Source organism: Hemicordylus capensis, chromosome 10 (assembly GCF_027244095.1).
Source record: "Hemicordylus capensis ecotype Gifberg chromosome 10, rHemCap1.1.pri, whole genome shotgun sequence".
Classification (NCBI taxonomy): domain Eukaryota; kingdom Metazoa; phylum Chordata; class Lepidosauria; order Squamata; family Cordylidae; genus Hemicordylus; species Hemicordylus capensis.
In genome coordinates, this window is record NC_069666.1 from 28,318,996 (window position 1) to 28,344,108 (window position 25,113).

Below are 25,113 nucleotides of genomic sequence, written 5' to 3' on the forward strand. Positions count from 1 at the left end.
CATCCTTCGGCATTCACCACAGCCAAATGCTTGCAGTTTTGTTTTCTGGGAGGACACCCCCTGCCGGTGGAGTTCCCATGGCGGCCTCACCCACCCTCGGCCTTCAGAAGTGCAAATAAAGAAGGAAGAGGTCGTTCTGCCAGATGCCTCCCTTGGAGTCTCAGCTGACCTTCTAGCGAGGCAGGAGCTGGTTGCTTGTGCCTCTTTAAGGTGGAAGTCTGAAGCAGCCGTGATTCCTGTGATCACGAGACGTGCTGTGCTACATCCGTCTGCCCTGCTAGAGGAACTTGCCAAGACCACTTCCTAAGAGGCCTCGGCATACTTCTTGTCCCCAGACAAGTCTTCTAATCTGCTGGTCTGTGAAGCCTGACAAACCCAGAGGCACCTCCACCACGAGGAGGCTGCTTGGGGTGGCAGAGGCCAGGGACAGGCTTCCTTCCGTGCCAGCTCACTTCCTGGCAAGTCCGACAGGCTCCCTTTGCCTGGCTTCTGACAGGAAGACCTTCCTGATTTGGAAGTTTTTCTGTTCTGTCTGAATCCCTTTTTCCTGGCTGTGCATAATTGCATGATTCTCAACGCTGCTATTTTAAATAGCTGTTGTTGACTTGTATGTGTTTATATTCATCAGGTTAAATGTTTTTCTAAGCTCCTTTGATACTTTAGTCTGTTTATACCCCACTTCTTAAAATGAAGTAGAAGATGGAAGTGTGAGCCGTGGCACCATCCAGCTGGCAGTTCTCCTGCACAAGCATTGCCCATTTGTAGAAACAGGGGAGCTGCCCAGGGCCAGGGAGTGCCCAGCAGCACCCACTCCTTTCCGTGAGGCTCGGTTTGAAGACTTGCCTGCTGGGTTGTGCCCTCTCACTCAGTACTGTCTGCACAGATTGGCAGCGGCTTCTCCAGGGTTGCAGGCAGGAGTCTCTCTCTCTCTCTCTCTCTCTCTCTCTCTCTCTCTCTCTCTCTCTCTCTCAGCCCTACCTGGAGATGCTGCCAGGGAGGGAACTTGGGACCTTCTGCATGCAGATGCTCTTCTCAGAGCGACCCCATCCCCTAAGGGGGATAACTTACAGTGCTCACATTCACATGTAGTCTCCCATTCAAATGCAAACCATGGACGGCCCTATTTAGAGCAAGGTGTTTGTGTGTAGAATCATGTGCAATCCTTGTAGCGGAATGGGACTCCATCTGTGCAGATCTCACACATAGGACTTGGAATCTGCTGCTGTGTTTCTGAATGACTCTTCACGGCAGTGAGGCCCGCGTACCTGCGGGGTCTTCAAATGTAGGATAGCTGGGCACACCTCCCCCCCCCCGCCGGTTAAAATTGGAAGCACAGCTTCACTTTTAGGCTTAAAAGAGTTACTGTTGCAAATGCATCACAATAACAAATGGCCGCCCTTGAAGGAGCATTTGTCACTGTTCTGGGTATGGCTTCTGGCTGAAAAGATGCAAGCCAAGAGCAGTGACTCTTGCAGAGATGCAGCAGGCAGCCCCCTCTTCAGGTGAGGACCTGTCCTGCATCTCTGTATTGGTTGTGATGGGATGCTCAGGCAGAACTGCGTAACTCCAAGGCGCAGCGGGGTGCAGTGTTTGCATTTGAGGTTCTCAGAGGACCTTCTCATTATCATTGGTGTGCTCTGACACATAGTTTAGATAATCACTAATGCGCCAACGTGCATAATTGTGTGTTTTCGTTAGCTGTTGGCTTTGAGTTTTAGGGGCGAATGAAATAACCGGAGGGCTTTTGCTTGCTCATCCTAATGCAACGTGTTTGTTTTAATTTTCGTGTCTCTTTAGAACGACGGCAGTTCGGCAGGTGCAGGCGGGCCGGTCAAAATAACAGAAAACAGATCGAAGAAGAGCAGCTTCTTTCGATGCACGCTGCTTTGATGAACTCCTAATAATAGACTGCGGCATACCTAGAAAAGAGAAAAAAAAAACCCTTTCCTGCTTCTCTGAAAGCACAGGCACACCAGCCCCAGAGCTGTTACCACCAGGCTGCTGCTGAGAGCTCTGTCTGAACATAGAGTGCGCGAAGCAAAGCGCATGGATTTTGGCCCTCTCTGCTTGTCAACAGGCTGGGCTCCCTCCTCTCAAATGTGGAAGCCATGAAGTTGAGAGACACCTGTGCAGGAGCTCCACCTTCTCTCCATCACTTTGTTCTCACTGCCTGCTTCGAAGCTGCTACATTTCTTTTTGACTTTGCACGTCTGTACTAGCCTTTTTGTTGCCTGTTTAGAGGGCAGTCTTACATGTGTGTTTGCACAGCTTTTTTGTCTGGGGAAAATTCCTCAACAGATTTGTGCATTTCTTCTTTCTTTGTGTGTGTGTGGGGGGACTTTTTAATTTTTATTTTTTATTTTTACAGTTTTGCCGTAAAAGGATCGGCTTGAATCCCATTAAACCTAGTCCACTGGAGGTATGTGCAGAAGGCTTCCTTAGGCTCGACAGAGCCCTTCCTCCCCTCCTTCTCTAATTATGCAGGGGGAACCCGGGCAGCATAAGAGTCTGCTGGGATGAATGGGAGATCTTTATGTCCTTCCAATGATCCCTCCTCCAGCCCTCCCCTTCCATTCAGTGCAAGATGCGTCTGCTCAGAACGTGAATTATTTGTATCAAAGCAAGAGGGATTGCTGAATGGGATATGGGGGGCATGTGTGGTCCTTCTACTCGCCCTACAGCCTGACCACTGCCTGCATGGTGGGGAAGCAAGAGCTAAATTCAGCGGGAGGATCCCTTGGTGGGCTGGTCTTGTGCCTCTTGCATTTTTCTCAGGCATACAGATTTGCCTGCCAACATAAGTATGATTTCATAACTTGGTGGTGGAGCGTTTTAACACCAAAGGCACTTAAAATCTCCACTTTGGTTTATTAGCTTGTTCAGGAAACACACAGAAGTTACTCTTTCTGAATGTAAGATGTTGCTTTTCTGTTTTCGTCAACCACGTCCAAAAGGAGTTTAAGGAAAGGTTTAGCTTCTCCCAGCCCCATCAGTGATGATGTAGGCAAAACAGTATCTGCCTTGTTAAACTAGTTTCCCTTTTTCATATACATAAAAACTTCCCTACTTCCTTCTGTTCCTTTGCTAATCTCACTCTCCTGTGACTTCTGTTTCTTGCTGCATCCGGTTGTCTGCTGTGCTAAATGAAAGCCGTCCTGGTTCCTTTTTAAGCCTGTTGAATGTTAATATACAAGGCATCTCCAGTGTGCATAATTGGCCTCTTAGTCCCCTTTGGTTAGGAAGGAGCTGTACAAAAGCTTAGTCACTCCTCAGCGGCTGGTGACCTTCCTTGAATTTTGAGGCAACTGAAGTCACTGAAGTGTAGCTGCCTTCGTCTCAGCTGAGACTTCCATGTCTGTCGTTTATTCCATGACTCTTTAAATTCTTTGTGCAGTTTTTTAAAATGGGTGCTTTAGTTTTATTGACGTGCCAAACATGGACTTTTGCAAGTGACAGTTCCTAGCTCAATACCACTGCAAGCAATTTCCCCCAAGGTCGTTTGTAGCCCCAGCTTTGAAACTCGCTCAGTTTGTCGCTGGTTAGCCAAATAGGCACATGCCTTTATTTCATTTGAGTGTCGTGTTTACCTTGCTGTAACACTGAGCATATCTTGCATCTTTGAAAGTGAATGGGTTGGCTGTTGGTGCTCAGCAGACAACATCTGGTGTTCTGTCCTGAGCAGCTCAGAGAAACGTCTTCCTGCGAAGCTAGGAACTCTCCTCGCCAGCCTCTCCTGTATAATCCAAAGAACGTTCCTTAGTTCCATCTTGGTCCCCATCTAGTTCTGATAGGAAAGAGGAACGTGTTTTATGCCTGCCAGCTCTGTGTCCAGCACTGGAGTTAAAGTATTGTGGTTTTATATATTTTATAACAGGAGTGCTTTCTTCACAGCAAGTATGACTGCACCCATGTTGAATGTCCATTTCTTTCTCACCTCTGGCTTCTTGGTATTGTAACCCTTCAGTCTGTATCTCGGGGTTGTCTGAAAGCCAAAACTGACAAGTTCTGTCGTTTCCCTTCTGCAGATTTTCTTTGCTTATGATTGCTCTCTGTTGGCTCATCATACTTTACATCTTGGTTCTATGTACAAAATTTGGTCTCTGTGAGCTTCCCTGTGAGAGAGCCTGTAACTAGTTGAATTGATATAAAGTGCTTATTGAAGCAGCAGCACGTTGGGGTATCTTCTCTGTTTTATTATGAAAGATCTTACTATTTTCTTACTTCTAGCTGTGCTACAATGTACATAATTTGAGTAAGAGCATAGGAAATTCACTTTAAGCTTGATGTTATGATGCCACACACAGTTCACTTTCCTTCATAATCTTAATTTTTCCTGGCAAAGGATTAGTGACAGAATTTGTCTGTTACCTGCTGAACTTAGGAAGAACATTTTGTTTTGTGCGGAAACAACTGCAGTCTGAAGGAAAGGTTTGTGGCCTCGTGAAGCAATATTGAGTGCTGCGGCTGCACTTTGAACTCTTCATAATGGCCAGTTGAGACTTTCCCTGCTACGGATAGCCTGCCTTGTCCCACTGAGATGTGCTGTAGCTGTGTAAAGCCGCTGATTGTACAAAGTTTCACTTCAAACCCTTCTCTAGAGTGCTTTAGGCAAGCAGATGCAAGATAATGGCATGAGATGAGACTGCCTTTGCATTGGTTTTTTGATGCAAGCTGTTTCTTACTCCAGAACAGGCCTTGTGCAGCTTCATAACTCTGGAAGATTATTCTTGATGTTGGGACTTGTGTTAAGAAAAGGAATGTTGCTTTTGGTTAGGCCAGCGAATCTTAAGCTTGGGTCCCTGGAGGTGGTTGGCTTGCAACTCCCGTCCTCCCCAGCCACAGTGGCCTTCGAAGATAGGAGTGGCTAGCCCAACCTCATCATCATCCGAGGACTGAGTTTGAGAACCTCTGAAGTTAGGTCATGGCTGAAGTATGGCTAGGTTTCACGACATGTTTGGCCTTTCTCAAAGGACCTCATTTGTTGTGAGAAAGGGCAAACCTTGATGCTCTTTCAGGAGTAGTACGCCCACGTTCTCTGTTCCCTTTCCTTCCTCGGTGGTTGGTTTTCACCACTCACTTTCCAAATGAGAAAATGCAGCTTGAACGATGCCGTCTCTGTAACTAAACATTTCAGTTGGCTTTTTATAGCTAGAAATGCTTGTGTTTAAGACTTGTGCATCTTCTAGCTGCCAGTCTGGACATTCACACGGCATATAAAATACCCTTTACTGAATTTGGTGTGTCTCTGTAAATACTTGTAAAATACTTGTTAGTTTTTTTGAGAAATATGGTTTTTTATAAATGGGATGGGGACCTCTCCCAAGTGCATTTCCTCTTCTCACTTTCAGATTCAAAGAGAGTCCAGTACTTCTGATACTCAATGAATCCATATTCATTAGTAGACTTTTTTCAGTTCTGTCAGCAGTTTGGTTAACAACTCGAAAGGCTTGTGGCAGATAAAATTCTGCAGGTGTTTCGGTAATTATGGGAATAGCTGACTAGAATGTATAAACCAGTTTTGCAAGGCTAAAAACCAGGCAGCTGAGGGATTGCTACTTTCCAGTCCCTACTTTAAGTTTCAAAATAAATACGAACATAGGGCTACATAAGTATATTTTTCCTGCACCTGGAGAATTTGTTGTGTATTATGGCCCTATAAATACTTCACAATTTACACTTCCTTGGCCGTATAACTTTCATGCAATTGAGACATGAAGCATGATCCAAAACCACCTAATTTTTTTGCACACAATTGTCCCTCATGTGAAGCACGTCTTATCACTGCTCCAAAGACAAGGTTGGAAGAGCTCCTGCAGATAATGTGGGCTTGTCATGTGGTTAACTTGTAAACCTAATCATTTAATTGTGTACTGAAACTATGTAAAAAGCTGAAGGGGGGAGGGGTGTTCTTTCAAGTGAATTCTTTTATAACAATGTTAGTCTCAAATAAAATTACGTAATTAAGTGTTCAGTTTTTGTATGCAATACCCTATGTGATCAAACTAGTTTCAAAGTGCACCGTTTGCATGCTTCTGGCAGACGTGCAAGATAAGCACTAAGGCTCTACTAAACTATGAAGTTCCCTTCTGCAGAGTCATCCCATTTATCCATCTAGCTCAGTATTGCCTACACCAGGCCTGCTGCTCAACTTGGACCCCTGAGCTGTTTGTGGACTACAACTCCCATAATCCCCAGCCACCTTGGCCCATAGCCCGGGATTATGGAAGTTGTAGGCCAACATCTGCAGGAGGGCCGAAGTTGAGCAGCCCTGACCTACACAGACGGTGTGACCTGGAAGTGCCAGAGGCAAAACTTTGCACGCAACGCAGGTGTTCGGTCACTGACTCACAACCTCTTGCCTGCTGTAACGGAAGAGGCTGATGGAAGATGAATCGCCTAATGGAGGGCATGTTGTTTCTGAATGCTACATGCACACTTTGCCTCTCAAATTCCTCAGTGGAATGCATGTCTAGCATGAGTTCCTAGTGAGATCAGGATAGCTTAAAGCACAAGATGCCATCCTGATGGCTTTCAAAATGGAGAGCACTTCTGGGCACAGTCTGGGTGACTGCATAGCTGAGCTTTGGACTAAAGAGCATATTTCCCCCACTTTCAGGCCTTGCTTCAGTTCACTGCAATGCCAAAGTCTGTACAGGGAGATCTCGGCTGAGAATCCCTGCTGTGGCTAGTGCGGTGTGGGTCCAAAAGGGCTTTGGGTTTGTGTTCTTCAGGTGGCCGCGCCCCCCTCCCTTGCCACATGCCAAGTCCCTTGTCAGCTTTGCAAAAGAGGTTTGTGGACAGTCATCGTGCATGGATCTACCTTGCAAGACCCCCAAGTGAGCACTTCTCGGGCATATCTTGGCCTTTTGTGTTCCACCTAAAGCCACTCTTTGTTTTCTGGTTGAGATTCTGGGCAATGTCCTTAAAGTCACTTGGCTAGTCTGTTTGAAGATGTCAGGTAGGTAAGATCTACTCAGAGCCTAATTTCCACCAAGGCCTTTAAGGTGGGCAGGGAGTTGATAAAGCAACTTTGCCAACAGAGTTTTAACATGATGCATGGCAGAGCCTAGAAAGGAAGTGACCAGAAATGTATTCTCTGTAAAAGCCAGCATGGTACAAAACAAGAACCCACAACACCGTCATGGCATGTGACACTGTGTTCGAAGCTAATCCAGTTCCGCAAGGAACTGAAAGCCTTAACTCAGGGCTTCTCAAAGTTGGGTTCCCAGATGTTGGACTACAACTCCCATAACCCCAACCACAAATGGTGGGGGTGATGGGAGTTGTAGTCCAACAACATCTGGTGACTGGCATCTGAGATGCCCTGCTAGCTTAACTTCATGGCATGCTCCCAGTGCTGGTCTTGGTTTTTAAATGTGGTGCTAAGCCTTGAACCGGTCAGGGACCCTCTTTCCCTCCCCATCTCTAATACGAGAGAGCTGACTGTGCTGACAGTGCTGGGAGGGTAATTTACATTGCACATGCTCAAATATGTTCACGTCCTAAAGGTTGCTCATCAAGCAGCTGGAGGCTTGCCTTTGGTAACTGCTGCCTCTCAGCACAGGGGGTTTGCTTTGCTTCTTCCACCCACCTCCTTTTGCATCCCCTTTAGAGCACAGAAGGGCAACCTTGGCATGGAACTTGGAGGGTCCTTCTCGGAGTCTAGCCAATTGCCAAGTAAACCAGTGGCTGTCTGCACATCCAGTTCAACCTGAGTCCGGCTCAAAGATAAGGGAGTGCGAAAGTGGAGTGTGGCCGAGCAGAACAGTGCTGTGTGCAAGATCGCAGGGTGACTGTCCAGGCTCCAGCCTGTAATACCAACAGTGAAGTAGGGAGAGTGGAAACTGAAGGAGAACCAACGGCATGAATCGGGAGGCTTTTTGCATTGCTTTTTCATGTATCCCATGTGTCGCCTGCTATGGCAGCACATGTGGGCATTCTCCTTTGACCTCCGCAACGATCTGCTTAGCTTGAGAGTGTGTGATGGGCCAGGTGTGAACTGAGCAGCCATGCAGAGAGTCGGAGCCAGGTCTTCAGTCATCTTGTGGGTTGAGAAAGGAGGAGCGTGCACTTGGACCCACAAGCCTTCACTCCTGGCTACCGCACTGCCTTGCCTCAGGAGCCGGGGAGACTTGGCTCTGTCCAAGACTGCTGGCCTCTAAGACCGGGGTGGACAACCCTGGAGCTCCAGCTGTTGAGCTAGAACTCCCATTATCTCCAGCAACACTAGATTGCGGCTGGAGGGATGGGAGTTGCAGTGCAGCAGCAGTGGAGAGCCTGGAAGGACTTCAATATAGGCTTAAGCTTGGAGGGCAGTGACTGAAGGAGGGACCAAATAGTGATGAGCAGAAAAGGCCAAGGGGTTCTGCCAGAACAGTCTTGCTAATGTGCAAAACAAGCTCTTCTAAAAAAAAAAGGGGGGGGGGAGTCAGAGTCTTTACTGGGACCCGCTTAAAAGTGGACAAAAATTGTGAACAAGTTTTTGAGTTATCCAGAGTTGCTCTTCAGACTGGATGTTAATCCAAACAGGAAGCAGGTGGGAGGTGGGGAGACAAGTTGGTCTAATGGAAAAGTCTTCCGTCTGCCCTTTGGGGGTAAGAGGTTTTGTGCAGAGCTCATTGCATTCGTCCAGGGGTCCTCAAACATTTGTTGGGCTACAAATCTCATCACCGTGGCTGGGGGTAGTGAGATTTGTAGTCCAAAAACATCTGGGAACCCATGTTTGAGAACATCTGGATAAGCCTCTTCTTGGAGCCAGATTTGGAAAATCTGCAAAAGGCAGTAAAGGGATCTTATAACTGCACAAAGATCTACCACCCAAAGATATTAACCTTTTGGAGGCTGGATGTCCTCCATTAGGTAATAGTACCCGCTTTGGCTCCATCTAAAACTAATCACCAGTTTTGTCAGTGTAAAAGCAATCATGATTCTTAACTTCTGTTCTCTGCCTTGCAATGGACTTGTGTGATCAAGTAACTGCTAGATCTTGTGCTCTTTAAAAAAGAATAAATGCTAGCCATTGTGTTTCTCCTCAATGCAGCCTGTCTTACAACTAGCAGAAGTGGAGTCGTCTTCAAACCATCTGCACAAATTGCAGACTTTTCATGTCAGCTTGCTCCCTCCTCCTTCTGCCCATGGTGTTTTGCTTAACATCCAGCCTCATGAAGTGTTGTGGAGAACTTGGAAGCTTACTCACTGCTTTGTGACGTGTGTGTTGGTGGCATTCCCCTACATCATTTCTGGATTTTCTTCTAATGGACCGACAGGGCTGCCTAATTTTTGTGTGTGTTCCTGATGCTATACTTGGATGTGGTTAGATTCTGAGGTTATTTTGTAAACTGCTTTTATAGGAGGCCCCAAGGGACTTTCATGTGGAACACATACGTTTTTTTAAAGAAATAAAACTTCCTACAAAGAAAATAACTGCTTGTGTTTTCTACTTAATCCTGTGTATTGGGTTCCCTTCTGTAATTCTACACTGGAGTATTGCCTTCCAGATGGATGCCAAGGAGGTCTGAAGTCTTCTGTGAGCATAAAGCCCTGCGCTCTTCATCAAGAAGTATTGAGTAGCTGATCTGCAATCAATATATTGCTAACCGAGTTTGAGGCTTAAAGAGCAACATTCCAAAGGAGTCTCAGCTGCCAGCCCTAAGGCATATGCTTGGGCAAGGAAATAGCCCCCCAGTTCCGAGGTTTGACGATTGGGCCATCTCTTCTCAAAGTATCTCATGCAACAGAGACATGAAATCCAGGCAGAAGTGCTCTGGTATCAATGTGTACAAGCCAGTGCTTCAGTCACAAGAGGTTACTTATAAAACCAAAACCAAAAGTCTTGTGGAACCTTGAAGACAACAAGAGTTACTGTGGCGTAAGGCAGAGCTCTTGGGCCTGTCTCCTCACATGTTAAGCTACAATATCCATCACCCCCAGCCACAATGGCCTTTGTGGCTGGGGATGATGGGTGTTGTAGTCCAGCAACATCTGGGGACTCAGGTTGGAGAACCCTGGCATAAGCTTTCATGAGCTACCCTTGGACTGGAACCTGGTCGCCCAGTGCCTGCAGAAGCACTAGGCATGATCCAGTCGAAGCTCTGCACTCTCTGGTCTGACGGCTGAGGGAGACCACTGAGTGCTTCCGTTTCTCTCCTGGACATCCAGGATCTTCAAACTGCTGAGCACAAGAAGTGCAATCTCTTGTCCACTTGAGAGTAAGGTCTGTTGAATACAGTGGGGCTGATTTCTGGGTAAAGGTGCATAGGAGCGGCACTGGCAAAAAAATCTCCTTCAGAGTAATCAGCTCAGGTGTGGGGGGAGGCGAGTTCAGTGTGGGGAGCAGAAACCCACGGAGAGGAAACTGACCATGTTGGCTTCTATGCCAGCTGTTGGGAAGAGGAAGGAGATGCTTTCCCCTGCCCGGCATTCTGCTTTTCAAGCAGCTGCCCTCCACCAGTTCAGGGCCAGGAATGGGTCACACCCCCAGGTGTGTCCTTGAGGCCTTTGATTGCTGCAGCTGAACATGGGGACGGACTTGATTGCAAACCAGCCCTTGGCTTGAAGCAAGGAGAGGGGTTGGGGGTCGGCTTGGAGAAGCCATTGGTGTCTGTGAGTCATTGCTTGTTGGCCCGCAGGTGAAGAAGACTGTGCTTGGTGTCGGTCTTCCCAAGTGTGTGCCAAGATAACCCTTGGAGGCTCTGTGACTCTCGCTGTCAGAGGTGAGGTGAGGTGGGGGGGAAGACCAGAGAGAGAGGACTTGTTAAAACTCTTCCCCGCCCTTTAAGGTCTGAGTGTTCAGCTGCTGATTTTAATTGCTGTTTTAACTATCCTTTGCTTTAGAAACGGATACTATTCTAATTTCTCATTTGTAAACTGCCTTGGGACATTTTGTTTGGAAGAGGGTATAGAAACAATCTAAGTAAAACGAATGGCTATGACATTCCCAGATGACCTTTGACTATTCATATTTTCTTTGAAACCTACCTCTCAGGATTGTTGTGAGGAGAAAGTGGAGGGGCCACTGGAGGGACACACAGCTGGGCTGATGACCAGAGACAGTTGCTCTCCCCCTGCTCAGGGTGGGAGGCCGCCATTTTGAGGAGCTGCTCCCCTTCGGGCCGCATCACGAGGCCGACCTTTGCCTGAGGGGGGGGGCTCCTTTATTCTTGATGGGGCTGCTGCCCACCTGCTTTGTAACAAAAAGAGCCTTCCACAAAGAGAGCGGGTTACAGAGCAAAAGGAATTTAAAAAATGGTTCCCTGCCCCAAAGGGCTCCCAATCTAACAGGAAACAACCACTATTCTGGGCCAACCTGGGACAGTTGCTCTCCCCCTATGAAAGACAAGGGAGCCGCCCTTTTTGGGAGGAGCTCCTGCTTGGCCCAGCTCTCAGAGGGGGGTCCGCCTAAGGAGGCCAGCCTTTCCCTGAGGGGGCCGGGCCCATCTGTTCTTGATGGAGCTGCTGTCCACTATGCCTTTCAACAAAGAGAGTGGGTTGCAGAGCCAAAAGAGCAGGAAGAGGGTCCCCTGCCCCAAAGGGCGCACAATTGGAAAAGAAGCACCAGGGAGGGAGACCCCAGCAGCCGCCACTGGGAGGGACGCTGTGCTGGGGTTGGAGAGGGCCAGCTGCTCGTTCCCGGGCTAAAAAGATCAGAGAGCCACCATTCAAAAGGATCTCAGTGGTAAAACTGCCGCCCTGTAACCAGAAGGTTACAAGTTCGATCCTGACCAGGGGCTCAAGGTTGACTCAGCCTTCCATCCTTCTGAGGTTGGTAAAATGAGTACCCAGAATGTTGGGGGGCAATATGCTAAATCATTGTAAACCGCTTAGAGAGCTCCGGCTATAGAGCGGTATATAAATGTAAGTGCTATTGCTATTGCTATCTCTTAACCCAGTGAGTAGGAATTATAACTGGGGTCCTCAATCCTTGGTCCCCAGATGTGGTTGAACTACAATACCCATCGTCTCCCGCGACAGTGACCAAAGAGCAACTTCTGGTGACCCACGGCTGGGAATTGCTAGCTGAAGCAGATAGAAGTTGGTTGATGTTTTCAAAGAAGAAAGGCAGGGGGGAGTGATTTCCCCCCATCCCTCAACATTAGAACCAGGGCTGCAATCTTGCAAAACTGCTTGATTCAGGACAGACAAAAGGAGATTCCTTCAGATGGGACTTAATTAATTCAGAATTTGCTGCCACAGGAGGGGCTGGTGGCCACTGGCTTAGACACCTTTAAAAGGGGATTAGACAGGAGGAGGAGAAGTTTTTCAATGGCTACTGCTGACGGTGGCTAAACGGAACCTCCATGCTCAGAGACAGTATACCACTGAATGCCAGTTATGGGGGAGCAAATAGTGGGAGGATGGTTGCCTTCAAGCCCTGCCTATGGGCTTCTTGGAGTCATCTAATGGGCCCTTGTGGGAAATGGAGGGCTGAGTTGGATAGGCCTTTTGCAGCAGGATTTCCTTTGTGGCTAGATGGAGTCTCCATGTTTGGAGGCAGCCTGCTTTGGGAGGCAAGTAAGAGGGACTGGTCTTCCCCTTCAAGCCTGTTGGCGGGCTTCTCAGAGACATCTGACTGGGGGGAAATTTGGGGGGTGGACTCCCTTTAGTGTGGCCCAGCGGGGTTCTTCTGCTATGTCTTGAGAGAGAGAACCCTTCAGGCCTCTGAGTCCCAACTTTGCTTCCGGGCTCCCACCAAGGGCCTCCACTGTGCTTCTGGGCTCCCCTCTATCTCCCCCCAAGCCTAGCAGGGGGTAGTAAGCCAAAAGGCATGAGCATCCCCACCCTTATTTTATTTTTATTTTTATTTAGCTAGCACATTTCTATACTACCCCATCTAAAAATCCCAGGGCGGTTTACAATTCCAAAACACAATAATAATAAAGATATTAATATAATTAAGCCCCATTTAAAATATAGATACAAATTCTAAAGCACAACTTCAAAACTACAGATTAAGCAGGTATGACTTCAGATTTTTCTTAAACATCCAGAGAAGGGGAGGCTCTGATCTAGTTAGGGAGTGTGTTCCAAAGTCCTGGGGGAACCCTAAAAAAAGGCCCTGATTTGAGTGGCCACCAACCAAGCTGGGCGCCACGGCATCCGGACTTCCCCGGATGATCTTAATAGGTCTCAAGGTTCAGACTTGGCCGTGGGCCCAGGTTCTCTCTCCCTGCCATTCCTATGGGGAAGGAGTTCAATTTCTCTCCAGCAAAGCAAGGGGCTTTCTCATGGTCGCCTCCCTCTCTAGCTCGTAACCAGACGACAGACTGACTTGTATTTCTCCTGCTTTCAGACCACCAGCTCACCCTTCAGCACACCCAGCGGCAGATGCACCCAGCACAGAGAAGCCACAGAGGACGTGATGCCTTAGTGCTTCCTCTTTGCAGGTAGGAGATCTCGCGCTTTCAGAGAGCCAGGCTTTCGTGTGCTTTGACGAAGAGCACTCTGCATTTTCTGGCATAGTGTCATCTGGAAAGGCTCTAATATTCAGCTGTGCTATTTGTAGACTCATGTGTGGGCATCAGAGAAAAGTAGGGGAAATATCTTGTTACCACCAGTTGGAAAAATACCTCCATATTTAAGGAACTGACATTTTGTGGAGGGTGCATGTGTCCGATTTAAAAGGTATAGTAGGGCTGTGCTACTTTCAGCACTGAACTCAGGACTGGCCTGGCCTGGGCGTTTAGTAGTATGCACATTTTCCCTGCATTTTTTCTTGATTGGTCCAAGTCTTCATATTTGTATGTATATTTTCTTTGCTTTCCTACTTTTTATTTATTTTAACGATGACATTTATGCTTAAAACAATCTCCTGAAACAGTGGAAACAAACTCCACAGTTTTATGTTGTTATGATTCCAATAGGCACTAGACAAAAGCCAGGTTCCTTCAGCAAAGCATTTTCCTGCTTCCCTAACTTATCTTGAGACTTTTTAAAAAGGCGGCTGCTTGTTTCATTGGGTCATACGAATCTGCCACTAGATGGTGCTAATTGTCCTTCCCAGCAGACTTGAATGTGTGTGATTCTGCAGCATCTAATAGTGTATCAATGTAGCCTTTATGAAGTGTATGTTCTGGTCTCGTGGCTACTGGGCAAAGAGGCTGCTGACACCTTAAAACAGGGCTTCTCAAACTTGGGTCACCAGATGTTTGACTACAACTCCCAACATCCCCTGCCACAATGGCCTTCATTGTGGCTGGGGGTGATGGGAATTAAGAACATTAGAACAGCTCTGCTGGATCAGGCCCAAGGAAGCCTATCCAGCCCAGCATCCTGTTCCACACAGTGGCCCACCAGATGCCTCTGGGAAGCCCACAGGTAAGAGGTGAAGGCATGCCCTCTCTCCTGCTGTTGCTCCTCTGCAACTGGTCTTCAGAGGCATTGTGCCTTCGAGACTGGAGGTGGCCTATAGCCACCAGACTAGTAGCCACTGATAGACCTCTCCTCCATGAATTTGTCTAAGCCCCCTTTAAAGCCATCCAAGCTGGTGGTCATCACCACATCCCATGGTGTAATCCAGCAATATCTGGGGAACCAAGTAGGAGATTGATTGATTGATTTAGTTGATTGATTAAAATCGGTGTCGACTCTTAGTGACCACATAGATAGATTCTCTCCAGGATGATCTGTCTTCAGTGCAAGAAGCCCTGCCTCAAAACTTGCTGTATTCCTCTATTGTTGTCCTGTTTGGTATGTGGGTTTCTACAGTGTTTACAAGTGAGATGTTTCTCTCTCCTTCTTGGTCAGGTTAATTTGTTTCTTTTGACTTGGCTTGGTTATTTCCCCCCCGTCTCTTCCAAAACATGAATTATGAATCCTTGTTGGAGGCTACCACAATATTTACCACAAGAGCTGTTACGTTCACTTGTAACTTAAGGTTGTTTTTGTTTTATGTCCACGTGTGACGTGGAGATGGCTGCTTGAGGAAAAACGCATATTAACCTTGTTTTAAAAATGGAAGCAGTAAAAAAGAAAGAAAAAAGGTTGACATGATCTAGAAATATTGCCTGTATTTTGACATCTGTTTTCCTGCAAAGGTGTATGATGCCACCTCGTTATTATGTTGGTTGATGAGAAAGTTGAGGACAGAAATGGTTTCCAAGTATTTATTCGGCTTCACACTGAAATGGTCCAGAGAATGGAGCAAGGAAACTGAACGGTGTTTGTGTGTGTTTGCTTTTTGCTGGTTACGCTTTGAAGTAGCTCATATTGGAGAATTGTGCATTAAAAATTGTGGGATATGGCTGGAAAGCGCAAACTGTATGGACATGGGATAGATTAAAGAGCAAGATGATTGGACTGACTTCAGTGCACTCACTTTTGTTTCTGAGATGTTGTTTTTTCTTTGTGTTTGGCCTTGAGAGGCCCCAGGACTCGTACTAGGAGTGAAACCTAATTATGAACCTGGTCATAAGCATAATAGCCTGATTTTTTTTTAAAGTTAGCACTATCATCATACAGTGATGCAAATTGTCCTGCTGATTCATAACCCATTAAAGTAACTGCTTAAAAATGGGCTGGCTTCTCCCTAATTGGACAATGATGTGGATGGCTAATTTTCAATAATTGCTTTAAGCCCTGGGCTATCATTTCAAGTTAAGCTTGAAGCTTTCCTTGGTTTTTGCTTTCTCTTCTGCTGTGTTTGTACTCCAAGGACAATAACAAGGTGAGGTCAGGAGCAAGGAAATGGGTGCATAGGTACTTTCTCTTTCACCACTTGTATCCCAAGAGCAAAGCAGGAGGAGAACCACTCCTATTCTCTGCTGTGTCCAGTACTTTTGTAAGATCACAACACCTGCAGCAGTGCTAGCTGTGGTTATGCTGTCTTCTAGGTGTGAGTACAATTTGTGGTCTGGCCTCAGCAGTAATTAGTCTGACTTCTCTTTGGTTGTGGTCCAGTAGTCCCTGCGTAATATTTGCATCATGCACGGAAGGGTTTTTGTATGCCCAGCAGTGATATACGTATGAAGAGCAATCAGTCAGAACTGGTCATCGGTTTGCATTTTTCAGGATTATTGCCAGCTTCTGCACACAGGGTCTTCCTAGGCCAATTCCAACCTGCATGTTTGTTGTTAATAATTAATAATAATAATAAACTTTATTTGTCACCCCATAACAAATTGTTTTCTGTGCAGCTCACAACACCACATAAAAAAAACAACTAATGAAAACACATAAAACATGACAAATTACAACACAAAATTATAAATTAAAAAATAAAATACAAAATATTTATTTTTAAATCAGTTTTTAAAAGCCTGAGTGAACAGAAAAGTCTTCACCTTGTATCTAAAAGAACAAAGTGATGACACCAGGCAAGCCGTCCTGGGGAGGCTCTTCCACCACTGAAAAGGCCCCTCTCTCCCTAGCAGCCCCTGCTTCACCTTCGGCACTTGGAGCTTCCAAAGAAGACCTTCAGGTCCAAGGAGTTGGGACCTATGGGGCAAGGCGCTCTCTCAGGAAACCTGGCCCCAAGCCATTTGGGGCTTTAAAGATGAAAGCCAGCCCTTGGAATTGGGCCTGGAAACAGACGGGGAGCCTGTGCAGCTGGCAAATGTCTTCTACATGGGTACGGTAAAGGTACAGTTGTGCCGTCAAGTCAGTTTTGACTCCTGGCGCCCACAGAGAGCCCTGTGGTTTTCTTTTGGTATGATACAGGAGGGGTTGACCATTGCCATCTCCAATGCAGTATGAGACGATGCCTTTCAGCATCTTCCTGTATCGCTGCTGCCCGATAGAGGTGTTTCCCATGGTCTGGGAAACATACCAGCGGGGATTTGAACCAGCAGCCTCTTGTTCCCTAGGCAAGTTACTTCCCCGCTGTGCCATTAGGTGTCCCTTAATGGAAACCCCTCCAAAAGCAGGTTGGCCTGGAAGCAGATAGTGCTATTTCCTTGGTACCAGGGGAGACCAACCCTTTGGTCATGGAAGTGCTCCCCTGTGCCTGATGGGCAGCCTAATTTATTGCATGTGGCCTGCTCAAGACATTGGCGTGTCCAAGATGAAAAATCCAAGCAAGCCTCTCCTGCCCTATGCTAGCCACATGCTATTTAAGAAGATGGAGTGCAAAAATCCAAAGGTCTGCTCAAGAGCTTGCTATCAAGCAAAGGACCTCTGCGACTTGACTCTGTGCTGAATTTGTAGGTGCTTAATATTAATTTATTCATATTTGTATCCCACCGCATCCTGAAGACTCCTGCATAGTTAACAAAAGCTATGACCACTCCAGACAAAATAAAAAGGAAATCAAATTGCTGGCAATGACCCCGCTCTGGGCCATTGCCAGATCTTGTAGATCTTGTAGTGCTTGGGCATCTCTGCTGTGGGAGGGGATTCCCTAACAGGTTGAGGGGAGCTGGTAGAACTTCTATCTCTCTCTTCAGGCTCATGGAACCTAGAAAGCTGCCATATACTGAGTCAGACCCCATCGAGCTCACTACACAAGCTGGCAGCGGCTTCTCCAAGGTTGCAGGCAGGAGTCTCTCTCAGCTTGATCTTGGAGATGCTGCCAGGGAGGGAACTTGGAACCTTCTGTGTGCAAGCAGGCAGGTGCTTTTCCCAGAGCGGCTCCATCCCCTGAGGGGAAGATCTCGTGCCCACATGCAGTCTCCCATTCAAATGCAACCAGAGTGGACCCTGCTTAGCAAAGGGGACAAGTCATGCTTGCTACCACAAGACAGCTCTCTTGCTCTCTGATGCTGGTGGCTCTTTGCAGTCACAAGACGGTGGCACATAGCTTAGATGCAAGACATCTTTGACGGTGCTATCAGTAGCTTTATGGGCGATAATGACCAGCATTCTAAATCGTGCTTGGAAAACTGCACGGTGTTGGCACCTCCTTGGCAACCCCTTCCCATGATTTGATGTTTTTTATTTTTAAAAGTATCCTTAAATTGTGGTCAAAAATGACTTGTAGTTTTAGAAACACGAAAGCATATATAATCTGCTCCCAAAATCTTATATATAAATAATATAACATACATTGCGCTGTTGAGAGAATTGATGCCCTACCTTAGATGTAAGCTTCGGTTTTTAATGAGAATAAAGGTCCAGTCGTTCTGCTGTATCATTCAGGCCACAATGAATGGGACCACAGAGCAGTGACAGAGCCTCTGCTTAGCAAGCCAGAGGTCCTGGGTTCAGTCCCTGGCAGTATCCCAAGGTAGGGCTGGGAAAGACTCCTGCCTGAAACCTCGGAGAGCTGCTGCCAGTCGGAGTAGGCAGTACTGAGCTGGAGGGGCCAATGGTCTGACTCAGCAGCTTCCTATATTCCATGTTGTGTCTGAGACCCCATGAGAGGCATAGGATGCCAGTTATGGAGTCACATCAGCGATTTCAACCACCCCGCACTGTAACATCCCTTCTTGACTTTAACGATCATCCGTATGCCAGGCCTTTTCAAAGTTTCTAAGTTCAGAGGAACTCTGTTCAGCTTTGTCCACTGCAGACCCCTGGGCACCCGGGCATTCGATTTCAGAGCATGTTCCCAGCAGGTCCACACCTGCCTTGCATGAACTGAGTGGGCCTCAAGAACACACCCAACACTTGCTTGCAGCCAAGGTCAGGCCAAACATGTGGCTGCCTGAGGCAAGACACTCCCCCATCTGCAGGTGGGTGCCCCGTGGGGGGGGGAGCACTTGCTGCCCACTATGGGGCCCCTCCTCACATCCGCGCCTGAGGCTCCTGCCTCGCTCTGCCTCATGGAAGAGCTGCCTTTGCCTGCAGCTGTAGGGGAAGTTTGGCCTTGGTGGCAACCTGCCTTTTAGGAATGCTTGCCCACAAGGGTTCCACGGAAGACAGACGGACAGAGCAATAGGGCGGGATGCTGTGAGAGTAATTAAGACATTGCTCCACTCTTGTGACCCACGTCCCTTTCTAAGGAAGCTTAATTGGCCACATATAACTTGAATAAAAGGCAGAATTCTCTGCTATAGCTTGCAGGCTGAGGTGCCCCTAGGTAATTTTGGAGCCTGGACCTAAAGGCTTTTGGAGGCTCCCCACTGCAAGCTAAGCATCATTTATATAGTTACATAGGAAGCTGCCATATACTGAGTCAGACCCTTGGTCTATCTAGCTCAGTATTGTCTTCCCAGACTGGCAGTGGCTTCTCCAAGGGTGCAGGCAGGAATCTCTCTCAGCCCCATCTTGGAGATGCTGCCAGGGAGGGAACTGGGAACCTTCTGCTCTTCCCAGAGCGGCTCCATCCCCTGAGGGGAATATCTTGCAGTGCTCACACATCAAGTCTCCCATTCACAGGCAACCAGGGTGGACCCTGCTTAGCTAAGGGCACAAGTCATGCTTGCTACCACAAGACCAGCTCTCCTCTCCTCTTTTGGAACACATAGGTTACTGAGGGCACAAACCACACCACCCAGGACAGACTAAAGACCATTTGGGGGGCCCCAGGGGGTGTAGAAGCCCTGGACTTTGGCCCCAAAGTCCAGGGGTAAGAGTGCCTCTGCTTGCATGAGCATTACTTGACAGAGAATTAAGGAAATGCAGGCAGCAGGGACGTGGCGAGGGGCCCTGTGTTCACCCCCCTCTTTGGTGGCTCCTTGGAGTGAGAAGATAGGGAGGGGGGAGCTGGAGGCCCTCAGGAGCTTGGGGGCCCGGGTTCTTTGAACCCATCCGCTCAATTATAGCTACACCCCTGGCAGGCAGGAAATGTTCCCTGGCTACAACCCAAGAGATGAATGAGGTGTGTGTGTAAATAAAAAATAAATACTTGAAGAAAGGAGTCGCCACAATGCTCTTAATGTTAAAAAATATTTATTGTGTGCTGCTACATGAAGTTACAATTACTGATTTTGTACACAGAAGACTTCATAGTTATAATGAGACATAACTTTCTATACAAAATGGCACCTTCCATCTATTGTCCTGCCCACAACCACGAGGAAGAAATAATATTTATTTGGTTTGGGGCTAATCCTAGATTGTTATAATCACAAACTAGTTTGTGAGCTGACCTAGTTTACTGGAAACCCAGTCCACAAACTGGTTATCCCTGGGGTTCTCAAACTGGGATCCCCTGGTGTTGTTGGAATACCGCTTCCATCATCCCCAGCCGCAGGGGCCTCTGTCTATGCAGTAAGGATGATGGGAATTGTAGTCCAACAACATCTGGAGACCCGGGTTTGAGAACCCCTGCTCTGCTGGATATATTTATAAAACCCCTGCTTTGGAATCGCTGTCTCCATATTCTTACCACTTGCTCTGAAAGAAGGGCTGGATACCTGAAATGTGCTGGGCTCATTTCAAGAAACACCCCTCCCCTGTTTCCTGACCCCCTCCCCAGCTGAGCTGCTGCCTTCTGCTTTCTTCCCCTCAACTGGAAGCTTCTCATAGAACTCGCCCATTTTTTGAAATATCCAACTGCTGCCCTGACTCAGCCAACTAATGGTGGTGCTGTAAAATTCCTTGCAGGAAACTGCAGCTCTTAAGACACAAGCTTACAGGGCAGTGCTGGGCTTCTCAAACCTGGGTCCCCAGATGTTGTTGGACTACAACTCCAAAGGCCACTGTGGCTGGGGATGATGGGAGCTGTAGTCTGGCAACATCTGGGGACCCAAGTTTGAGATCTCCTGGTTTAGTAGGACCAGGAAATGGTCTAACAAAGACAAGGGGAGATGTGAGTTATGGCTTCTGATATATGCAAGTCAAAGACTTCATTGTACAATGACCATCATATTTTCTGAGAAGGCTAATGGCGTTTGTGACTCAGGCTCTCTCCCAGCACCGGTATTTCATTAGCTATGCCAATGGTACAGGAAGGAAGGTACATCTAAGAGGACTGAGGAAAGACACAGTTCTGCTTTAGGACTCGCTATGCCTGGGGTTTTTGATTCATACCCCGATCCCTTGTTCTGGGCCAATAAAAACAATGGAGTATTGGCTGCTTGATTGTATAATACAGGAGTTCCCAAACTTGGTCCCCAGCTGTGGTTGGACTACAACTCCCATCATCCACTGCCACAATGGCCTTTGGCCGGGGAATGATGGGAGTTGTAGTCCAATATCATCTGGGGACCAAGTCTGGGAACTCCTGATCTGGACCCAGTAGATAAGATTGCTAGAGATTAGCAGCACTAGTTGTATTGGTGATAAGGGGGGAAACCCCACCACCACCTATACAGTAGCTAACACATGAATGACTGTCTTCAGGATGTGTCTTGCCAGCATGTGACAGGAGCAGCTCATCAACATGAGGCAAGGCGAGGCAGGCAGCTCGAGCAGTGGATTACGGGGGCAGCAGCAAGGCAGTGAGATCCGTACCCCCACCCTTGCAAGTTCTGCAAGGAGGTATGCCTCCCCTCACATGCAAGCAGCACAAGGAGAGGAGGCTGCTAGTCAACTCCCCTCTTACCTGATTTTGAAAGGGGGTTCCCCTCCTGGGGTGTTAGGAACAGAGGAAGCTGCCATATACTGAGCCAGACCCTTGGTCCATCTAGCTCAGTATTGCCTACACAGACTGGCAGCGGCTTCTCTAAGGTTGTAGGCAGGAATCTCTCTCAGCTCTATCTTGCAAACGCTGCCAGGGAGGGAACTTGGGACCTCAGATGCTCTTCCCAGAGTGGCAGCTCCATCCGCTGAGGGGAAGATCTCATATTGCTCACACTTCTAGTCTCCCTTTCATTTGCAACCAGGGCAGACCCTGCTTAGCTAAGGGGACAAGTCCTGCTTGCTACCACCAAACCAGCTCTCCCCTCAGGGGCTGCAATACCTTGGACTGCTGCTGCTCCTCCTCCATCTCTCATTCAGGAATGCTACATGATAAGCCAGGCTCCCCACTGCTGCAGAGGTGCTGCTTGGGTCACTTTGGGACTCTGGATATGGGGTGACCCACTGTCTAGCCTTGTTGCATCTGCTCCATAGCAAACTCCTGTCCAGATTGCACAGAAGAGAACTAATGTATATGCTCCTCCTTCTTGTGTTCAGGAAAAAACCATTTTCGTTTGATCAATAGACAAGCAAGAGATTTACAGGGATGCTTCGGCTTTTGAGCTGTTCAGGATGCAGAAGTGTTTGGCAGAGGCCCTGCATGGAAAGTGACTTGGATGGCAGAAGGGCAGGAGCTTATGCTTTGGAGGCATTCTCCTGCTCTTCGCTTCTGGCTGCCTTGTAGGCGACCCCTTTGTCTTCTGTTGACGTTTTGGCACTGAAACGGAACATCTGGGTTAGCAAAGGCCAAAAGTGGCATGCAGAAACATCAGCCTTTCTCTTGTGGACTTGCAATGCCAATTGGTTATATCCTTTTTAGTCAAGTAAAAGGCATCTCTGATTAATCGGGCAACGTCTTCTCTTTGTGTCAACTGTGTTTTGTTTTTCTTAAAATACAAGTAAAGTGTGCCATCCAGTTGCTGGTGTCAACATTTCCCCGCTGTGCCATTAGGGGGCTTTAAATACAAGTACTGACAATAAACTATGGAGGTCTGGCACCATTTTGGAAGAGGCCTTCTCTCTTTGATCATACACAGGAAAGAATGCCTCTTCCAGGGAGTGCCTGCTACAACATATGTATGTATTGCCTAAAAACAGTGTGTGTTTTAAAAAAAACAATTGGCTTTGCAACTTTATATAGATGTAGTTGCTTGCTTAATTGATTTAAATGAATATGGTTGATCAACTGCAATTTATTTAACCAGATTTTGGGCTTATATTTAATTAAATGGGCTTGGTCTGCTTAATTGTATAGGACAGGCGTTCCCAACATTTTTTAACAAGCCTTCAGCTCAGGTGCCCCATAGAGATTTCTAGTGTGTGGGTCTGCAGCAAGGCTGCTCAATGCGTGATAGACAGAAATGGCTCAAACAACTTCACATAGCACTCTCTTAAATCATATTTCATTCACAATTTTTCCCTAGAACATCTACAATTAACATGATCCCACCCATTTTCATCCATTATCACAGAGCCTGAGACCCTCCTGCAGATGTTGGCTTACAACTCCCATAATCCCTGGCTATTGGCCACTGTGGCTGGGAATTATGGGAGTTGTAGTCCAAAACCAACTGGGGGACCTAAGTTGAGCTGGCCTGGTCTACACACACTCTCTCTCTCTCACTATGAGACATGTCACTCCAGTCCCTGGCTTGTATCCACACTTAATTAATTAATAGGGACATGCCTATTAATTTCAGTGGGAGAATTCCATGCTAATTTCCCAAAAGCTGTCAAACAGCTGAACGGAGGGGTACAGTGAGTTTCAGCACGTAGCCAGCCAATCAGGATCAGAGGGGGGGCGGGTCTCCACCCTCCTCCCTCCCCTTCTGTAGCAGACACAGTGCTGAGGATATCTTGGCTTTAAGCCAGCGGTCCTCAGATGGGGAACAAATAGTGTGTCGGCTGCAACGTGGGTTGACAGAAGGGTTCGGAGAACTCCCTGGGAGCCCTTAAAGTGCCCTTATTATGGGTACGAGTCCTCCCGCTTTGGGACTCCTTGGTTGGTACAGGACAATGCAACAACAGGGAACCAAAACGTCAAGCCAACAGGCCCTGATGTAATGAGTGCCAAGCGCCTTACCTTTTCCCCCTTCGAATCAGCCAAAAAGCTGCAGCGAGAACGACAACAGCTCCAAAGCTACTGGCTAACACCACAGAGAGAACGAAACCTGGTGGGCGGGGGGGAGAAAAACAGGTTGTTATTATTGACATGATTAGTTGCCCCTAACTGCTTGCCACACCGTGCTTCACAATGCAGTAGAAGCATGTGCTGCAGCCCCTTCCTGGTGGAAAGCAAACGGGGCAGAGGGATTTCTCTGGAGGCCAATGTCCAAAGGGATGAATAAAAATGAACCGGCTCTGTTGAGGGAGAACTTTGAAGCAGACGTGAGTTCCCTGAAGGCTGTTATGGTTGCATCTTTAATATGATTGGCACAGCTCACATTCACTCCGGTGGGGTTTGGGTCAAGAGATGGGGTGTGGGTGTGGTGGAGGGGATGCCGTTGGGATTTCCAGCAGCGTCTCCTTGGGTTGGCACTGGATCGGGGTTGGATCCCGGTTTACCTTTTGAGCTCCATTGTTTCTGTGAAGAAGGACGACGACTGCAGGTCCCTCGTGGGTTTGCTGGGCTTCCTTATTGCCCATGACTGACACCCGCCCCATAAGCAGCATGCCTGATTGATGGGTTTTGAGTGAGTTCCATTCAGCAGAGTTAGTTGCAGAGTGGGAACTGAATGCAGTGAAGCCAAGCTGGCCGCAGAAGAAAGAAGCATTGGATGGGGTGGGAGACATTTCAGCCGTCATTCTGTAAGTCACAGAGGTGTCCCTGCTGCTGCAAAAGGGACTTGAAGAAACCATGCCCACGCTCATTCCATTGTGTCCTGGAGCTTGACCCCCCCCCAAATGGAGTGGGGGGTGGAAGGAAAAAGGGAAATGCAGAATCAATGTGGACCCACTGGAATATAAGTGCTAGGAAAACAGTCACCTCATGCCTTTGCTAGTGGGGATGGAGCTTGGATTTTAGCATCTCCTCCCCCCGCCCCCGGGGGATTTTTGCCAGCTGCTCATCTCTGAACAGATTGCTGAGAAAGAAGCCCCCCTGCTCAGCCCTCCTCCTATTTCAACTTTTGAGAACTGTTGTTGAAAAGTGGAATATGCGTATTTTTTGCAGTACTTCTGCTTCTGATTGGGGGCCGGGAGGGGGAAGGAGGACAGATTTATGCTTCTGCCACTGCCTGCTTCGGTTTCTTTGATCTACAGATCCCACTACCAGACCGGCAGGCAGGTACATACCCGTATTTACCCGAAGTGAAGAGGACTCTGAATTTAAGAGGACCCCCTTAAAAAGCAGAGGCTAGCGAAATACACTTATACCTGCATTTACTCACAAAGAACAGGACTCTGAATCAGGGGCAGAGCCACCATTGTGCAAATGGGTTCAAAGAACCCAGGACGTGCCTTTCAGGGGCCGCCGCGCCTCGCACCCCAGCCACACCCCCGTGTCAGATGCAGGGGGAGTAGTCTAGCTTGCAAACAGGGCTGTGTGTCCCCATTTGTGAGTTAAATGCAGCCAGCGCCACATTCACAGCGTGGCCAGGAGCGGTTCTCTCTGCCTCTGGCCACGCTGCGAATGCGGCACTGGCTGATTTTGCTCTCAAACGGGGCCACGTAGCCCCA

At 47.8% G+C, this 25,113-nt stretch overlaps 3 protein-coding genes across 4 annotated transcripts in view; 2 read left to right on the plus strand and 1 right to left on the minus strand.

Moving 5' to 3' along the window:
* RAB8B (RAB8B, member RAS oncogene family) overlaps nt 1-5,971 on the plus strand; it is a 53,062-nt gene extending 47,091 nt beyond the window's left edge. For both annotated transcript variants that reach the window (XM_053271883.1, XM_053271884.1), the window contains exon 8: nt 1,798-5,971. In XM_053271883.1, the coding sequence (XP_053127858.1) occupies nt 1,798-1,890 (93 nt within the window). In that variant the 3' untranslated portion in view covers nt 1,891-5,971. The remainder of the gene's footprint in view (nt 1-1,797) is intronic.
* A 4,591-nt stretch (nt 5,972-10,562) lies between these two features.
* The window catches only part of USP3 (ubiquitin specific peptidase 3), a 92,514-nt gene continuing 77,963 nt past the window's right edge, over nt 10,563-25,113 (plus strand). Inside the window, exons 1-2 of the mRNA XM_053272835.1 lie at nt 10,563-10,712; nt 13,289-13,382. The gene's annotated coding sequence lies outside the window, so the exon portion shown is untranslated. The remainder of the gene's footprint in view (nt 10,713-13,288; nt 13,383-25,113) is intronic.
* The window catches only part of CA12 (carbonic anhydrase 12), a 33,915-nt gene continuing 28,549 nt past the window's right edge, over nt 19,748-25,113 (minus strand). Inside the window, exons 9-10 of the mRNA XM_053272837.1 lie at nt 23,519-23,606; nt 19,748-22,153 (exon numbers count right to left, since the gene is read on the minus strand). Coding sequence (XP_053128812.1) covers nt 22,072-22,153; nt 23,519-23,606 — 170 coding nt within the window. The 3' untranslated portion in view covers nt 19,748-22,071. The remainder of the gene's footprint in view (nt 22,154-23,518; nt 23,607-25,113) is intronic.